This window comes from Ranitomeya imitator, chromosome 6 (assembly GCF_032444005.1).
Source record: "Ranitomeya imitator isolate aRanImi1 chromosome 6, aRanImi1.pri, whole genome shotgun sequence".
In the NCBI taxonomy this organism is placed as follows: Eukaryota; Metazoa; Chordata; class Amphibia; order Anura; family Dendrobatidae; genus Ranitomeya; species Ranitomeya imitator.
In genome coordinates this window covers 400,303,255-400,322,167 of record NC_091287.1, presented here as the reverse complement: position 1 = coordinate 400,322,167, position 18,913 = coordinate 400,303,255, and the positions used below count along the sequence as shown (strand labels likewise).

The following is an 18,913-nucleotide window of genomic DNA, read 5'->3' as shown; positions in this document are numbered from 1 at the left end:
ATATATATACTAGCTGAAGAGCCCGGCGTTGCCTGGGCATAATAAATATCTGTGGTTAGTTATAGCACCTCACTTCTCTTATTTTCCCATCACGCCTCTCATTTTCCCAGTCACATCTTTCATTTTCTCTCTCACATCTCTCATTTTCTCCCTCACACCTCTCATTCCCCCCTAACACTTCTCATTTCAACCTCACATCTGTCATTTTCTGATCACTCCACTATTTTTCCTCACTCCTCTCATTTTGCACTCACACCTTTTCATTTTCACCTCACACCTCTCATTTTCACCTCATCACCTCAGTATATACATGTTTGTCATCTCCCTTATATATAGTATACATCTGTATGTCATCTCCTGTATATAGTATATACCTGTATGTCATCTCCCCTGTATATAGTATATACCTGCTGTGTGTCATCTCCCCTATATATAGTATATACCTGAATGTCATCTCCTTCTATATATAGTATATACCTGTATGTCATCTCCTCCTGTATATAGTATATACCTGTGTGTCATCTCCCCTGTATATAGTATATATCTGTGTGTCATCTCCTCCTGTATATAGTATATACCTGCATGTCATCTTCCATATATAGCATATACCTGTATGGCATCTCCTCCTGTATATAGTATATACCTGTAGGTCATCTGCTCCTGGATATAGTATATACCTGTGTGTCATCTCCTCCTGTATATAGTATATACCTGTATGTCATCTCCTCCTGTATATATATGTACCTGTATGTCATCTCCTCCTCTATATAGTATATACCTGTGTGTCATCTCTCCTGTATATAGTATATATCTGTGTGTCATCTCCCCTGTATATAGTATATACCTGTGTGTCATCTCCTCCTGTATTAGACCTCGTTCACACGTTATTTGCTCAGTATTTTTACCTCAGTATTTGTAAGCTAAATTGGCAACCTGATAAATCCCCAGCCAACAGGAAGCCCTCCCCCCAGCAGTATATATTGGCTCACACATACACATAATAGACAGGTCATGTGACTGACAGCTGCCGTATTTCCTATATGGTACATTTGTTGTAGTTTGTCTGCTTATTAATCAGATTTTTATTTTTGAAGGATAATACCAGACTTGTGTGTGTTTTAGGGCGAGTTTTGTTTGTCAAGTTGTGTGTGTTGAGTTGCATGTGGCAACATGCATGTAGCGACTTTTGTGAGATGAGTTTTGTGTGGCAACATGCGTGTAGCAACTTTTTGTGTGTCGAGTTGCATGTGACAGGTTAGTGTAGCAAGTTGTGTGCAGCAAGTTTTGCGCATGGCGAGTTTTGCGCGTGGCGAGTTTTATGTGTGGTGCCTTTTCAGTATGTGCAAGTGTTGTGTGAGGCAACTTTTGCATGTGTTGCAACTTTTGTGCATGTGGCAATTTTTCCGCGTGTGCAAGTTTTGCGTGTGGCGAGTTTTCCATGAGGTGAGTTTTGCACTTGTGGCGAGTTTTGCGTGAGCCTAGTTTTGCGTGTGGCAAGTTTTGCTTGTGGCGAGTTTTGAGCGGCGACTTTTGTGTTTCGACTTTTATGTGGCGAGGTTGGTGTATGTGTGGTGAAATGTGTGCTGAGGGTAATATGTGTTCAAGCACGTGGTAGTGTGTGGCGCATTTTGTGTGTGTGTTCATATCCCCGTGTGTGGTGAGTATCCCATGTCGGGGCCCCACCTTAGCAACTGTACGGTGTATATACTCTTTGGCGCCATCGCTCTCATTCTTTAAGTCCCCCTTGTTCACATCTGGCAGCTGTCAATTTGCCTCCTACACTTTTCCTTTCATTTTTTCCCATTATGTAGATAGGGGCAAAATTGTTTGGTGAATTGGAAAGCACGGGGTTAAAATTTCACCTAACAACATAGCCTATGACGCTCTCGGGGTCCAGACGTGTGACTGTGCAAAATTTTGTGGCTGTAGCTGTGACACCTCCAACACTTTTCCTTTCACTTTTTTCCCCATTATGTAGATAAGGGCAAAATTGTTTGGTGAATTGGAACGCGCGGGGTTAAAATTTCGCCTCACAACATAGCCTATGACGCTCTCGGGGTCCAGACGTGTGACTGTGCAAAATTTTGTGGCTGTAGCTGCGACGGTGCAGATGCCAATCCCGGACATACACACACACACACACACACACATTCAGCTTTATATATTAGATATATATATATATATGTATGTATATATATATATATATATATATATATATATATATATATACATATATATATATATATATATATATATATATATATATATATATATATATATATACAGTTCTGGCAAAAATTAAGAGACCACTGCACAGTTTTATAAAAATCATATTCTTTACATGTCTGACGGCCATTCCATTCCAGTGTCAGTTGAATTCCAACCAGAGTACACCTCATTCTACTTAATGTGTTTCTGATTAGGTGATCACCTTGGCCAACTCTTATTTAATGAAGGAAAGTATAAAAAACCCTGCTGTAGTGTTCACAATCCTCTTGCAATAGGACAAGCTGGATGGCAAAACAAGTGCTAGTAATATCCCAAAAGTAATAGGAATGGAAAAATAACTTTGAACCATGCCAAAGGAGTTGAAAAGAAAAGTCTTGAGTGAGGAAAAGAAGGACTCAATTCTGGCTTTACTAGCAGAAGGACACAGTGAGCGTCATGTTGCCTCCAGCTTTAAAATTTCGAAGACGGCAGTCGATTACAACAAGGTCAAGCAGCAGACATTGGGGAAAACAAAGCTACAGACCGGCAGAGGGTGAAAACGACTCTCCACTGACCAGGATGACCGTCATCTTATTCGAATGTCACTCAGCAACCGCAGGATGACATCAAGTGACCTACCAAAGGAATGTCAAATGGCAGCTGGGGTGAAGTTCAACAAGAACAGTTTGTAACAGGCTCCTAGAGGCAGGACTCAAGTCATGTAAAGCTAGAAAAAGCCTTTCACCAATGAGAAGCAAAGGAGAGCCAGGCTAAAGTTTGCCAAAGACCATAAGGATTGGACCATAGAGGACCGGAGTAAGGTAATCTTCTCTGATGAGTCTAATTTTCAGCTTTGCCCAACACCTGGTCGTCTAATGGTTAGACGGAGACCTGGAGAGGCGTGCAAGCCGCGGTGTCTTTCACCCACTGTGAAATTTGGTGGAGGATCGGTATTGATCTGGGGATGCCTCAGCAGGCTGGAACTGGGCAGGTTAATCTTTGCAAAGGACGTATGAATCAAGCCGCATACAAGGTTATCGTGGAAAAACAGTTGATTCCTTCTGCTCAGACAATGTTCCCCAACTTTGAGGACTGTTTTTTTCCAGCAGGACAATGCACCATGGAACACAGCTAGGTCAATCAAAGTGTGGATGAAGGACCACCACATCAAATCCCTGTCATGGCCAGCCCAATCTACAGACCTGAACCTCATTGAAAACCTCTGGAATGTAATCAAGAGGAAGATGGATAGTCACAAGCCATCAGACAAAGAAGAACTGCTTAAATTTTTGTACCAGAAGTGGCAGAAGGTCACCCAAAAGCAGTGTGGACTGGTGGAAAGCATGCCAAGACACATGAAAGTTGTGATTAAAAATCATGATTATTCCACAAAATATTGATTTCTGAACTCTTGCTGAGTTAAAACATTAGTATTGTTGTTTCTAAATGATTATGACCTTTTTTTTGCATTATTTGAGGTCTGCAAGAAATGCATTTTTTGTTGATTTCTCATTTTCAGAAAATAAATACAAAACATATTGCTTGGAACTTCGGAGACATGCTGTCAGTAGTTTATTGAATAAAAGAACAATTTACATTTTACTCAGAAATATACCTATAAAGAGAAAAATAAGACAAACTGAAAATTTTGCAGTGGTCTTGTAATTTTTGACAGAACTGTATATGTACATTACATATATACAGTGCTCAGTATTAATAAGTATACCTCATTTGAAACAAAATATTTTAATCAATATGTCAATGAACACAAGAATAATTTACAAACTATTGACAAGACTAGGTGTTACAGAACATTTTTTTAACCCATAAGATGAAAATAAGAGTAATAATATAACTTTAACTACAAAAAATTAAATTGTACCAAAATTAGATGATACAAAAAAAAAACAGTAACAACCCACATTAAAAACAAAATCTAGATTTTTATATGACCTCCATGACTTTTAATGACAGCTCTAAGGCTTCTAGACATGTAATGAACAAGGTGTTAGGTGTTAAAGGAAACTTATCACAAAATTTCAAGCATCTAAACTGTCCCCAGGGTGTTGATAGTGATGCAATGTGCATCACAAACACTTTTTTTCATTAATGTAATGATATGCAAAAGCACTTTATATAGTTATATGGTACCTGCTCGTTTAGTCATAGGGGTGTGCTTCATTTTGATTGATTTCTCTCATTGCATCACTGGAATCCATGCTTGCACAGTGTGGCGCTTGGAGCCGTGCTTGCGCACAGTTGAGCAGGCAGCCTCGCTTGCGCAGTGTGTAGCATCAAGCCTACGATGCTTGCGCAGTGTTGAGCGGGGAGCAGCACATGTGCCGAGACTGCGCAAGCTAACATCACACTTGGGACAGTTTAGATGCTTGAAATTATGTGACAGGTTCTCTTTAAAGTCTGTAGTCGGCCAGGGTATCTCTGTGGGATGGTTGCAGTTCCATCTTTTTTAAATTTTTGCATCTTTTTTGCTACAATATTTTTACTAATAAGTAAAGCTTTATGATCGTCCTATAGTTTTCACCTTTCTTGTGTAAAGAAATTATTTTCTTTTTCAGGTCATGTAACATTTCTCTTCCATGTGGTGCCATTGCTAACATGAAATTGCAAGGTGTTTTTTTAATACCCTTTTACGGTCAACTGCTTGACACATGCTTAATGAATAATTACCCTTACCTGTGATTCAATTCTTGTTAATTAGCATTTTGTAGGCCAAACTATGCAGTTTATGTACTATGCGCTATGCTAAACATTGCAGGACTTTAGGTATCCATGGTTATGACCACTAACAACCAGCTAACTAACTGTCACTATATCAGTGATTGTAACCATGGCTACCTAAGGTCTTGCAAGGCCCTGCACATGAGGATAGAGACATAGTGAATCAGAAGAACTATACTACATTTCTAATTTGAGGTATTTGCTAATATTATTATTATTACACCTACTACACACTGGGATAGGCTCTTTGAGATGGAATACCCCTTGGCTTGCTACATAATAAATTTGAAGTCAATTAGTCACCTCACTGATGGTATTTCATAATGGATAAGCATTTGCCTGGATTTCTCAGTCTTAGGGACACCAAGAAAAGGACATTTTTCAGGACCATAGATGCAGTGGTTGGCCAATGAAAGCTAGTGCAACATTGGAATTGGAAAAGAACTGACAGCAACTATAGGAATCCAGTTAGGCCCATTTATTGTCTGAAGAAGTTTAGCCAGTAGAGGATTTGTGGCAAAAAAATACAAATTTGCCATGGAAACAAATCAAAGCGACTCAACTATGCACAAAAACATAGGAACTGGAATGCAGAAAAAATGGCAGCAGGTTCTCAGGACTGATGAGACAAAATTTGAAATATTTGGCAGTTACAGATGGCAGTTTATCACATAAAGGCTGGTGAGTGGTACAATAATGATCGTCTGCATGATGAAGCATGATGTTGGTTGCTTGCAAGTTTGGGGCTGTATTTCACTAAATGGAGTTGGGAATTTGGTCAAAACAAATGACGTCATCAATAATGGGAAATATAGGTAATACTTATCCATCACGAGATACCATCAGGGAGGTGTATGATTGGCTACAAATTTAATCTGCAGCAGAACAACAGGAAACATACAGTCAACATTATTAAGAACTATCTACAGCATGATGAAGTGCAAGGAATAATGAAGATGATGATGATATGGCCCTCACAGAGCTTTAAGTTCAAAAATTAAGAAAAGAAAGGGGCGCACCAATATCATATAAGCATAGCCATAAAGGGGTGCAATACCTAGTCTATACATAACACGTGTCAAACCAGAAAAGATAGACTCATATGGTATGCACTACCACAAATAATAACAATATATAAATATATCAAAACACCTTTATTAACACCTCAAAAAACACATTTAAAAACATTTAAAACATGGTATCCCAATCAGTGCATACACCATACCCCAAAGAAAGTAAAGGTCCCATCATTATGTCAACAGTATCATATAAATACACATAGCCCTATATGTTCCAGGTGAGTCAACCTACATGGAGTGCCTATTAGGACTGACCACCATAACCTGAGTACACCCCCACTGTACAGATATGCCTAAAAACTCAGGCACCCAAGATCGGTGTCCACACTGCCTATACAGGTCCTTCTCAAAAAATTAGCATATAGTGTTAAATTTCATTATTTACCATAATGTAATGATTACAATTAAACTTTCATATATTATAGATTCATTATCCACCAACTGAAATTTGTCAGGTCTTTTATTGTTTTAATACTGATGATTTTGGCATACAACTCCTGATAACCCAAAAAACCTGTCTCAATAAATTAGCATATCAAGAAAAGGTTCTCTAAACGACCTATTACCCTAATCTTCTGAATCAACTAATTAACTCTAAACACATGCAAAAGATACCTGAGGCTTTTATAAACTCCCTGCCTGGTTCATTACTCAAAACCCCCATCATGGGTAAGACTAGCGACCTGACAGATGTCAAGAAGGCCATCATTGACACCCTCAAGTAAGAGGGTAAGACCCAGAAAGAAATTTCTCAACAAATAGGCTGTTCCCAGAGTGCTGTATCAAGGCACCTCAATGGTAAGTCTGTTGGAAGGAAACAATGTGGCAGAAAACGCTGTACAACGAGAAGAGGAGACCGGACCCTGAGGAAGATTGTGGAGAAGGACCGATTCCAGACCTTGGGGAACCTGAGGAAGCAGTGGACTGAGTCTGGTGTGGAAACATCCAGAGCCACCGTGCACAGGCGTGTGCAGGAAATGGGCTACAGGTGCCGAAATGGGCTACAGAGAAGCAGCACTGGACTGTTGCTAAGTGGTCCCAAGTACTTTTTTCTGATGAAAGCAAATTTTGCATGTCATTCGGAAATCAAGGTGCCAGAGTCTGGAGGAAGACTGGGGAGAAGGAAATGCCAAAATGCCTGAAGTCCAGTGTCAAGTACCCACAGTCAGTGATGGTGTGGGGTGCCATGTCAGCTGCTGGTGTTGGTCCACTGTGTTTCATCAAGGGCAGGGTCAATGCAGCTAGCTATCAGGAGATTTTGGAGCACTTCATGCTTCCATCGGCTGAAATGCTTTATGGAGATGAAGATTTCATTTTTCAGCACGACCTGGCACCTGCTCACAGTGCCAAAACCACTGGTAAATGGTTTACTGACCATGGTATTACTGTGCTCAATTGGCCTGCCAACTCTCCTGACCTGAACCCCATAGAGAATCTGTGGGATATTGTGAAGAGAAAGTTGAGAGACGCAAGACCCAACACTCTGGATGAGCTTAAGGCCGCTATTGAAGCATCCTGGGCCTCCATAACATCTCAGCAGTGTCACAGGCTGATTGCCTCCATGCCACGCCGCATTGAAGCAGTCATTTCTGCCAAAGGATTCCCGACCAAGTATTGAGTGCATAACTGAACATTATTATTTGATGGTTTTTTTGTTTGTTATTAAAAAACACTTTTATTTGATTGGATGGGTGAAATATGCTAATTTATTGAGACAGGTTTTTTGGGTTATCAGGAGTTGTATGCCAAAATCATCAGTATTAAAACAATAAAAGACGTGACAAATTTCAGTTGGTGGATAATGAATCTATAATATATGAAAGTTTAATTGTAATCATTACATTATGGTAAATAATGAAATTTAACACTATATGCTAATTTTTTGAGAAGGACCTGTATATGCACTGCGTCCCCAGACTGAAGAAAATAATATTCTGGGAAGTCAAGCAGATACAACCTGTCGATGGTCAGATGGAACTGGCAGAGTGCAGCAAGGGTTAGTAGCACAGGGCTTCCAGCAAGGGTTAAATCCCCATAAGGCAAAGAGGGGGAGCGGCAAAATAGCTCAAAGAGATAAAGTGGGGTAAGGTGAGAGCAAGCCCCACGCGTATCGCTGCCGCAGCAGCTTCGTCAGGGGAAGTGACTAAAGGCGTGCATTGCAAGTTTAAATAGCATGTTCAAAAACAATCATTACATACCGCTGTGTGTGGAGCATCATGCCACAAGGGAAGGGTTGGGGGGAGGAGGAGGCAGGCGCCGCGCGCACTGCAACAAGATAACCGGCATAATGGCCGGAATGAATACAGCGTCCACTGGGTAAAGTGCGCGTGCGCACACCGCCATTCCTAATAGGATCACGTTGCGCATGCCAAGAGCTTTAAGTTCAACATCATCAAGTCTGTCTGCGATTACATGAAGGGACAGAAGGATTTGTGCAAGTCTACATCTCCAGAAGATCTGTGGTTAGTTCTGCAAGATGTGTGGAATAACCTCCCTGCTGAGGTCCTTCTAAAACTGTGTGAAAGTGTACATAGAAGAATTGATGCTTTGATGCTTTTTTAAAGGTCTTAACAAGTATTTAATTGATATACTTTGTATTTTGTAAATTGATAATAATAAACTCTTTCCATCTCTATTTGTTAAAGCATTCTAACATTACAGCATTTTTTCCAGGCTTTCCTAAAAATTTTGCATAGTACTGTTTATATAGTGTGTGTGTGTGTGTGTTTTTGTGTGTGTTGTGATTAACCCGTTAGATACCAAGTAGTAATAGAGTCATCATTTTGGAACAGATAAGGAATACAGACCAATTCATATAAATGTGCTGCCATTTGCTTTCTGTAATGGACTACTGTAAAATCTCATTGTTTCCTTTACTTGTTTGTTTATTGAGAGGCAGCATATTTCCACCTGCGACACGTGTGACCATTTCACTTCTATAGGAGTTACAGCACCTCTCCTCTCGTGTCTCACCGCCGGATCACTAGGTGCCTGCTCTCTCCATACCCGAGGGTCCCTACATCCATCAGACATTTTTGCATTATCCCGTGAATATGCTAGAAATGTCCAAAATGGGTATGGCTTTTTAAGTCGCAGTGAAGTAGGGTTGTGCATATTTCCACCTGCTGGGTTGCCAATCGTCCGTTGATTTACCAACGATCTGTAAAAACCAGGCGCTTTTCTCTAACCACGGTAGGGTTGAGCAGAAAAAAAGCTCTGATTGTGATTTTTTAAAACGTTTTCCCTCAGTTTGTACTGTGCATGCGTGAAAAAATGCTGACGTGCAGTACAAACAGAAGTTAACTTCTGAATGAAGGAACCTCCATTTTCCATTAATCACTGCAGATTGGGGATTCCTAAACATATCCTGTTCATTCTGAACTCAGAGTTTGAGCTTTTGAAGTGACAGCATTCAGGAAGGATGAGAGTTCTATGTATGTAGGTAATACTAAGTGGGACTACGGGCAGCACGGTGGCGCAGTGGTTAGCACAGCAGCCTTGCAGCGCTGGAGTCCTGGGTTCAAGCCCCACTAAGGACAACATCTGCAAAGAGTTTGTATGTTCTCTCCGTGTTTGCGTGGGTTTCCTCCGGGTACTCTGGTTTCCTCCCACATTCCAAAGACATACTGATAGGGAATTTAGACTGTGAGCCCCAACGGGGACAGCAATGAAAACGTGTGCAAACTGTAAAGCGCTGCGTAATATGTTAGCGCTATATAAAAATAAATATTATTATTATTATTTACTCATGTTCTCAACTAGTATTGTCTCCTTCCTGTTCACTTATTCTGATAGCTGCTCAGAACAGCCTCTGAGGAGACAGTGCATCCAGCTGCTGGATTCCAGCAGATCTTCTTACTTCTGACTGAATGATGCTCACAACGGCTAACACATTAATCCACCTCTGTCTACCTGTAGCCACTAATCCCCCCTGTTATGATACGGTGGTCTAGGAGCAACATGGAACGAGCTCTGAAGGACGTGGTAACTGTACTGACCGCAGTCCCTAAGCTCAACACAACACTAGAAGTAGCCGTGGAATGCTCCTAACTCTCCCTAGGCATCTCGTCACAGCCTAAGAGCTAACTACCCCTAAAGAAAGAAGCAGGAAAACTATCTTGCCTCAGAGAAAATCCCCAAAGGATAGATTAGCCCCCCACAAATAATGACTGTGAGTGGAGAGGGAAAAGACATACACAGAATGAAACCAGGATGAGCACAGGAGGCCAGTCTAGCTAAATAGATAGGACAGGAAGGAATACTGTGCGGTCAGTATAACACACTACAAAAATCCACGCAGAGTTTACAAAAAAAAACTCCACACCTGACTAAAGGTGTGGAGGGCAAATCTGCCTCCCAGAGCTTCCAGCAAGACAGAATAAATTCACATTGATAAGCTGGACAAACATAGAAAGCACAGAATGGATAAGTCCACAATCTATGGACAGAAAAGAGCAAGCAAAAACTTAGCTTAGCTGAACTGGTCAGGATAACAGGGAACTCCAAAGAGATGTGAATCCAACCAGAAACCATTTACAAGTGGCACTGGCAGAAGACAGAGCCAGACCTAAATAGCCGAGCAGAAAAGAAGATAAGTGGAGGCAGCTGATGACAGCTAACTCCAAGGAGCAGCCATACCACTAGAAACCACAAGAGGGAGCCCAAGAGCAGAACTCACAAAAGTGCCACTTACAACCACCGGAGGGAGCCCAAGAGCGGAATTCACAACACCCCCCTATACTGAAGGGGCTTTAATGGGTTATATGTGAGGGAGAGCCAGGGCCATAGTCGTGGCTGAGACTATCTGCTTACACGCGCCCTGGCCTCCCGCCACATGCAATCAATGTCCCCTTTTTAGCGTACCTTCAGCTATATCATCTGCACCTTCAGGATCCCATATGAGCGGCTGAAGTTCTGCTGCTGATGTTGCACAAAAAGAAACAAAGTTCACGTTCAACTTTAAACAGATAACTTTACTGGTTTCTTCTCTCAGCACATACATGTCTTTGGCAGCATTCACATAAGATTCAACACAGTACATATCCTTTGCTTTCCCTGTGCTTGTTCCAATGTCCTTCACTTCATCACAAGGATGTCCCGTCCCACACCGTAACACAGCGTCCTCCCTGTCCAGCTTGACTACTCTTAGGAGTTCCCCTGTCTGTTTCGCAACAGACAAAAGGGCGTCAGCCCAAGTAGCAAGCTGCCACATTTTTAGGAGCGGCCTGCGTTACTGTCCTACTGTGACTTTTGCTGTAGCTTTTGCTCTCACTACCGCTGTCACCGCTTATTTGTCTACTGCTGTTACTGCTGCACTTTTGGCCTGGTGGCCCTGGATGGCTGGGTCCCTTGCTTCAACTTTGCGGGGTCCACTGTGTTGTCCCGGGCTCTAATGCCCTCTGTGACTGACACGGCTCTCTGGCCCTCCAGAGCTGTCTCACCTCCCTGGCTCCACTGACTAAAAAGCAGGAAATTCCCTTTCTTACCCACAGCAGGCCCCTCCTAATTTAACTGTTACTGTTCCTGAGTTCCTATCTCTAATCTCTCTAATGCTCCCTCTTGTGGCTAACCTATTACTACGCTTTCTGTTATGACCTGGTGGTCAGGACAATAATGGACCTGGTGGTTAAGAGCACACGGAATGACCTGATAGTTACTGATAATAAAGGACGAGCTCTGGGACGTGGGAACTCTGCTGACCGCAATCCCTAATCCTATCAAACACACTAGAAATAGCCGTGGATTGTGCCTAACACTCCCTATGCAACTCGGCACAGCCTAAGGAACTAGCTAGCCCTGAAGATAGAAAAATAAAGCCTACCTTGCCTCAGAGAAATTCCCCAAAGGAAAAGGCAGCCCCCCACAACTTACTAAACAGACAGAAGATAGGAAAGGTCACTTTGCAGTCAGCAAAAGACCCTACAAAAGCCACACAGAGAGTGCAGGGAAAAATACCTTCCGCACCGACTAACGGAGCGGAGGCGCCCCTCTGAGTCCCAGAGCTTCCAGCAAGCAAGGCAAAATTCACATAAGCATGCTGGACCGAAAAAGTAGCAAACAAGAAAAAAGCAAAGCAAAACTTAGCTTCTGCTGGAGGAAACAGGTAACCAGGAAGATCCAGGAGCGAACTAGACCAATGCTACAACATTGACAGCTGGCATCGGACAAGGATCCAAGTGGAGTTAAATAGAGCAGCCCACTAACGAATTAGCCTCGTCACCTGTAGAAGGAAACTCAGAAACACCCACAGGCATCAGAGAAAGTCCATGGACAGAACCAGCCGAAGTACCATTCATGACCACAGGAGGGAGCCCGACAACAGAATTCACAACAGTACCCCCCCTTGAGGAGGGGTCACCGAACCCTCACCAGAGCCCCCAGGCCGACCAGGATGAGCCAAATGAAAGTCACGAACCAGATCGGCAGCATGAACATCAGAGGAAAAACCCAGGAATTATCTTCCTGACCATAACCCTTCCACTTGACCAGGTACTGGAGTTTCCGTCTCGAAACACGAGAATCCAAAATCTTCTCCACCACATACTCCAACTCCCCCTCAACCAACACCAGGGCAGGAGGATCAACGGATGGAACCACAGGCGCCACGTATCTCCGCAATAACGACCTATGGAACAGATTATGGATGGCAAAAGAAGCAGGAAGGGCCAAACGAAATGACACAGGATTGATAACCTCAGAAATCTTATACGGACCAATGAAACGAGGCTTAAACTTAGGAGAGGAAACCTTCATAGGAACATAACGAGATGACAACCAAACCAAATCCCCAACACGAAGTCGGGGACCCACACAGCGCCGGCGGTTAGCGAAACGTTGAGCCTTCTCCTGGGACAATGTCAAATTGTCCACCACATGAGTCCAAATCTGCTGCAACCTATCCACCACAGTATCTACATCAGGACAGTCCGAAGACTCAACCTACCCTGAAGAAAAACGAGGATGGAAACCAGAATTGCAGAAAAGCGGCGAAACCAAAGTAGCCGAGCTGGCCCAATTATTAAGGGCGAACTCAGCCAACGGCAAAAAGGACACCCAATCATCCTGATCAGCAGAAACAAAGCATCTCAGGTATGTTTCCAAAGTTTGATTAGTTCGTTCGGTTTGGCCATTTGTCTGAGGATGGAAAGCCGAGGAAAAAGACAAATCAATGCCCATCCTTGCACAAAAGGATCGCCAAAACCTCGAAACAAACTGGGAACCTCTGTCAGAAACGATGTTCTCCGGAATACCATGTAAACGAACCACATGCTGGAAAAATAATGGCACCAAATCAGAGGAGGAAGGCAATTTAGACAAAGGTACCAAATGGACCATCTTAGAAAAGCGATCACAAACCACCCAAATGACCGACATCTTTTGAGAGACGGGGAGATCCGAAATAAAATCCATAGAAATATGCGTCCAGGGCCTCTTCGGGACCGGCAAGGGCAAAAGCAACCCACTGGCACGAGAACAGCAGGGCTTAGCCCGAGCACAAGTCCCACAGGACTGCACAAAAGAACGCACATCCCGTGACAAAGACGGCCACCAAAAGGATCTAGCCACCAAATCTCTGGTACCAAAGATTCCAGGATGCCCAGCCAACACTGAACAATGAATCTCAGAGATAACTCTACTAGTCCATCTATCAGGGACAAACAGTTTCTCCGCAGGGCAACGGTCAGGTCTATCAGCCTGAAATTTTTGCAGCACCCGCCGCAAATCAGGGGAGATGGCAGACAAAATTACCCCCTCTTTGAGAATACCCGCCGGCTCAGGAACACCCGGAGAGTCAGGCACAAAACTCCTTGACAGGGCATCAGCCTTCACATTCTTAGAGCCCGGAAGGTACGAAACCACAAAATCAAAACGGGAGAAAAATAACGACCATCGAGCCTGTCTCGGATTCAACCGTTTGGCAGGCTCAAGATAAGTCAAATTCTTGTGATCTGTCAAGACCACCACGCGATGCTTGGCTCCTTCAAGCCAATGACGCCACTCCTCGAATGCCCACTTCATGGCCAACAACTCATGATTACCAACATCATAATTACGCTCAGCTGGCGAAAACTTTCTAGAAAAGAAAGCACATGGCTTCATCACCGAGCCATCAGAACTTCTTTGCGACAAAACAGCCCCTGCTCCAATCTCAGAAGCATCAACCTCAACCTGAAACGGGAGCGAAACATCTGGCTGGCACAACACAGGGGCAGAAGAAAAACAATGCTTCAACTCCTGAAAAGCCTCTACAGCTGCAGAAGACCAATTGACCACATCAGCACCCTTCTTGGTCAAATCAGTCAACGGTTTAGCAACAGTAGAAAAATTAGCGATGAAGCGCCGATAAAAATTTGCAAAGCCCAGGAACTTTTGCAGGCTCTTCACAGATGTCGGCTGAGTCCAATCGTAAATGGCCTGGACTTTAACAGGGTCCATCTCGATAGTAGAAGGGGAAAAAATGAACCCCAAAAATGAAACCTTCTGAACTCCAAAGAGACACTTTGACCCCTTCACAAACAAGGAATTCGCACGAAGGACCTGGAACACCATTCTGACCTGCTTCACATGAGACTCCCAATCATCCGAAAAGACCAAAATATCATCCAAATACACAATCAGGAATTTATCCAGGTACTCTCGGAAGATGTCATGCATAAAGGACTGAAATACTGATGGAGCATTGGAAAGCCCGAATGGCATAACCAGGTACTCAAAATGGCCCTCGGGCGTATAAAATGCTGTTTTCCATTCATCGCCTTGTTTAATACGCACAAGATTATACGCCCCTCGAAGATCTATCTTGGTGAACCAACTAGCCCCTTTAATACGAGCAAACAAATCAGACAGCAACGGCAAAGGATACTGAAATTTGACTGTAATTTTATTAAGAGGGCGGTAATCAATACAAGGTCTCAAAGAACCATCCTTCTTGGCCACAAAAAAGAACCCTGCTCTAACGGTGATGACGACGGGCGAATATGGCCTTTCTCCAAGGATTCCTTTATATAACTCCGCATAGCGGCGTGTTCTGGCACAGATAAATTGAACAATCGGCCCTTAGGAAACTTACTACCAGGAATCAAATTAATTGCACACTCGCAATCCCTATGAGGAGGTAGGGCACTGGCTTTGGGCTCATCAAATACATCCCGATAATCCGACAAAAACTCTGGAACTTCAGAAGGAGTGGAAGACGAAATAGACAAAAATGGAACATCACCATGTACCCCCTGGCAACCCCAGCTGGACACAGACATAGATTTCCAGTCCAATACTGGATTATGAACCTGTAGCCATGGCAACCCCAAAACGACCACATCATGCAGATTATGCAACACCAGAAAGCGGATATCCTCCTGATGTGCAGGAGCCATGTACATGGTCAATTGGGTCCAGTACTGAGGCTTATTCTTGGCCAAAGGCGTAGCATCAATTCCTCTCAATGGAATAGGATACTGCAAGGGCTCCAAGAAAAAACCACAGCGCCTAGCATACTCCAAGTCCATCAAATTCAGGGCAGCGCCTGAATCCACAAATGCCATAACAGAATAGGATGACAAAGAGCAAATCAGAGTAACGGACAATAGAAATTTCGACTGTACCGTACCAATGGTGGCAGACCTAGCGAACCGCTTAGTGCGCTTAGGACAATCGGAGATAGCATGAGTGGAATCACCACAGTAAAAACATAGCCCATTCCGACGTCTGTGTTCTTGCCGTTCAGCTCTGGTCAAAGTCCTATCACATTGCATAGGCTCAGGCCCATGCTCAGATAGTACCGCCAAATGGTGCACAGCTTTACGCTCACGCAAGTGTCGATCGATCTGAATGGCCAAGGACATAGACTCATTCAGACCAGCAGGCATGGGAAATCCCACCATGACATCCTTAAGGGCTTCAGAGAGACCCTTTCTGAAGATTGCTGCCAGGGCACATTCATTCCACTGAGTGAGCACAGACCACTTTCTAAACTTCTGACAATATATCTCCGCTTCATCCTGACCCTGACACAGAGCCAGCAAGATTTTCTCTGCCTGATCCACTGAATTAGGTTCGTCATAAAGCAATCCAAGCGCCAGGAAAAACACATCAACATCACACAATGCCGGATCTCCTGGCGCAAGGGAAAATGCCCAGTCTTGAGGGTCACCACGTAACAAAGAAATAATGATCTTTACTTGTTGAACAGGGTCACCTGAGGAGCGAGGATTCAAGGCAAGAAACAATTTACAAATATTTTTGAAATTCAAGAACTTAGATCTATCACCAAAAAACAAATCAGGAATTGGAATCCTAGGCTCTGACATCGGATTCTGAACCACAAAATCTTGAATGTTTTGTACCCTTGTAGTGAGATTATCCATCCAAGAGGACAGACCTTGAATGTCCATGTTTACACCTGTGTCCTGAACCACCCAGAGGTAAAGAGGAAAAGAGAGACAAAACACACTGCAAAGAAAAAAAAATGGTCTCAGAACTTCTCTTATCCCTCTATTAAGATGCATTAGTACTTTGGGCCACCTGTACTGTTATGACCTGGTGGTCAGGACAATAATGGACCTGGTGGTTAAGAGCACACGGAATGACCTGATAGTTACTGATAATAAAGGACGAGCTCTGGGACGTGGGAACTCTGCTGACCACAATCCCTAATCCTATCAAACACACTAGAAATAGCCGTGGATTGCGCCTAACGCTCCCTATGCAACTCGGCACAGCCTAAGGAACTAGCTAGCCCTGAAGATAGAAAAATAAAGCCTACCTTGCCTCAGAGAAATTCCCCAAAGGAAAAGGCAGCCCCCCACATATAATGACTGTGAGTAAAGATGAAAATACAAACACAGAGATGAAATAGATTTAGCAGAGTGAGGCCCAACTTACTGAACAGACCGAGGATAGGAAAGGTTACTTTGCGGTCAGCACAAAAACCTACAAAAAGACCACGCAGAGGGCGCAAAAAAGACCCTCCGCACCGACTCATGGTGCGGAGGCGCTCCCTCTGCGTCCCAGAGCTTCCAGCAAGCAAGACAATAATAAAAATAGCAAGCTGGACAGAAAAATAGCAAACCAAAGAAATACAAGCTGGAACTTAGTTTCTGCTGGGAAGACAGGTCACATGAACGATCCAGGAGTGAACTTGACCAATACTGGAACATTGACAGGTGGCATGGAGCAAAGATCTAAGTGGAGTTAAATAGAGCAGCCAGCTAACGAATTAACCTCGTCACCTGTGGAAGGAAACTCAGAAACACCCACCAGAGGAAGTCCATGGACAGAACCAGCCGAAGTACCATTCATGACCACAGGAGGGAGCCCGACAACAGAATTCACAACAGCTTTCCCTATATTCAATATACAAATGGTAGCATGAAGAACATAACAGTGTTATAAAACACAAGGGTAGGTATATACACATTGGACATACAGCATTTAGTACCAGCTTCAACCGGGACATGCTTAAAGGGGTAGGGGCATACACCACTCTCTGCTCCCCCTTACATACACACTGCACAGTACCACTTTTCCAGTCCTGTATACGTGGTGTAATTCTCAATATCTGTGTTATTCTATATATATACAGCACTTTAACCACTTCTCCTGTAATTGGGTATAATTCTCAGTATTTTCACCTTATTCTGTATGTCTTAGGGTGTCTAGTCATTATTTTGGGTGTGGCATGTTCTAGTGGGCGTGGTTTTAAGGGGTGTGGGAATTTTCATAAAAAAATTAGTTTATCTGTGAATTTGGGGTCAATTGTCCAGAAAATATTAAATAGTAGGCTGGTAACCCTGCCACATTTTAAAAGACACATAATACATCCTATGTATGTCTAACATTTTTTGTCTTCTGTTGTTTAGGTTGCATATCACACTCAGCGGCAACAACATTACAAGACAGTGCTTAAAATGGCTGCAGTCTGGATACTGTCATCTCTCTTATACAGCCCAGCTATTCTTCTATGGGACTATTTTGTTAGTGGCAACTCCATTCCCGAGGAACTCTGTCTAGCTTCATACTACAACAACTGGCACTTTCTACTGGGAGCTTCCACTTTTGCCTTTTTTCTTCCTCTCTTAAGTATTTCATTTTTTAACCTGAGCATCTATTGGAATATTAAAATAAGAAGCAAAAAGAAAAGAGAATCTTCAGTTTTCACAGTTTGCTCAAGTGAAGAAGAAATCTTAAAGATACCGGTATCAGGGCGGTTGATCCACCAAGGTCAATATGGTTTAGGATTATCAAAAATTAAAATGACGTCTAGATCGTTCCCTTACATCTCTTCCAAAAAGACAAATCCTAATAGATTACAAAGTGTCAGAACACAACAGAGTGATATTCACATTATTAAATTATCCCATGACCAAAAAGTTGCCAAATCTTTGTTTATCCTTGTTTGTGTGTTTTGTATTTGTTGGGCTCCTTACTCGTTTCTTATGGTCATTCGGGCTGCCTGCCATGATTACTGTATTGCATCATATTGGTATGACATTACATTTTGGTTGCTGTGGATTAACTCCTCAATTAATCCCATTCTTTATCCTTTGTGCCACTCGAGTTTTAGGAGCGCTTTTATCAAAGTCATTTCCAAGTATGCAAAAATGTCAAATAATTCTTGATCAATATGTACAGGACCTTTCTTCTGGGGTCCACACTGGTATTAGCTAACAACCAATAAAAAATTGTGTAGGTATTTGTGTCTTTAGCACAAAATTGTTCTGTTTCGGAGAGGATGGACCACGATGTACTTGAACAAAGTTTGTAACTAAACAAGGCAACTCTCAATAGTTCATACAAAGATATAAATAATGAACATTCAATAAGTGCAGAACTTTTAGAACAAGATTCAAAGATTTATATATTTACTACGTTTCACCTTGTTATGTTAC

General features: G+C 42.8%; 1 protein-coding gene across 1 annotated transcript in view; it reads left to right on the top strand.

The window, feature by feature from the left end:
* Nucleotides 1–18,643, top strand: part of LOC138643401 (histamine H3 receptor-like) — a 32,483-nt gene extending 13,840 nt beyond the window's left edge. Inside the window, exon 3 of the mRNA XM_069732317.1 lies at nt 17,885–18,643. Within this exon, the coding sequence (XP_069588418.1) occupies nt 17,885–18,643 (759 nt within the window). The remainder of the gene's footprint in view (nt 1–17,884) is intronic.
* Nucleotides 18,644–18,913: the final 270 nt, after the last annotated feature.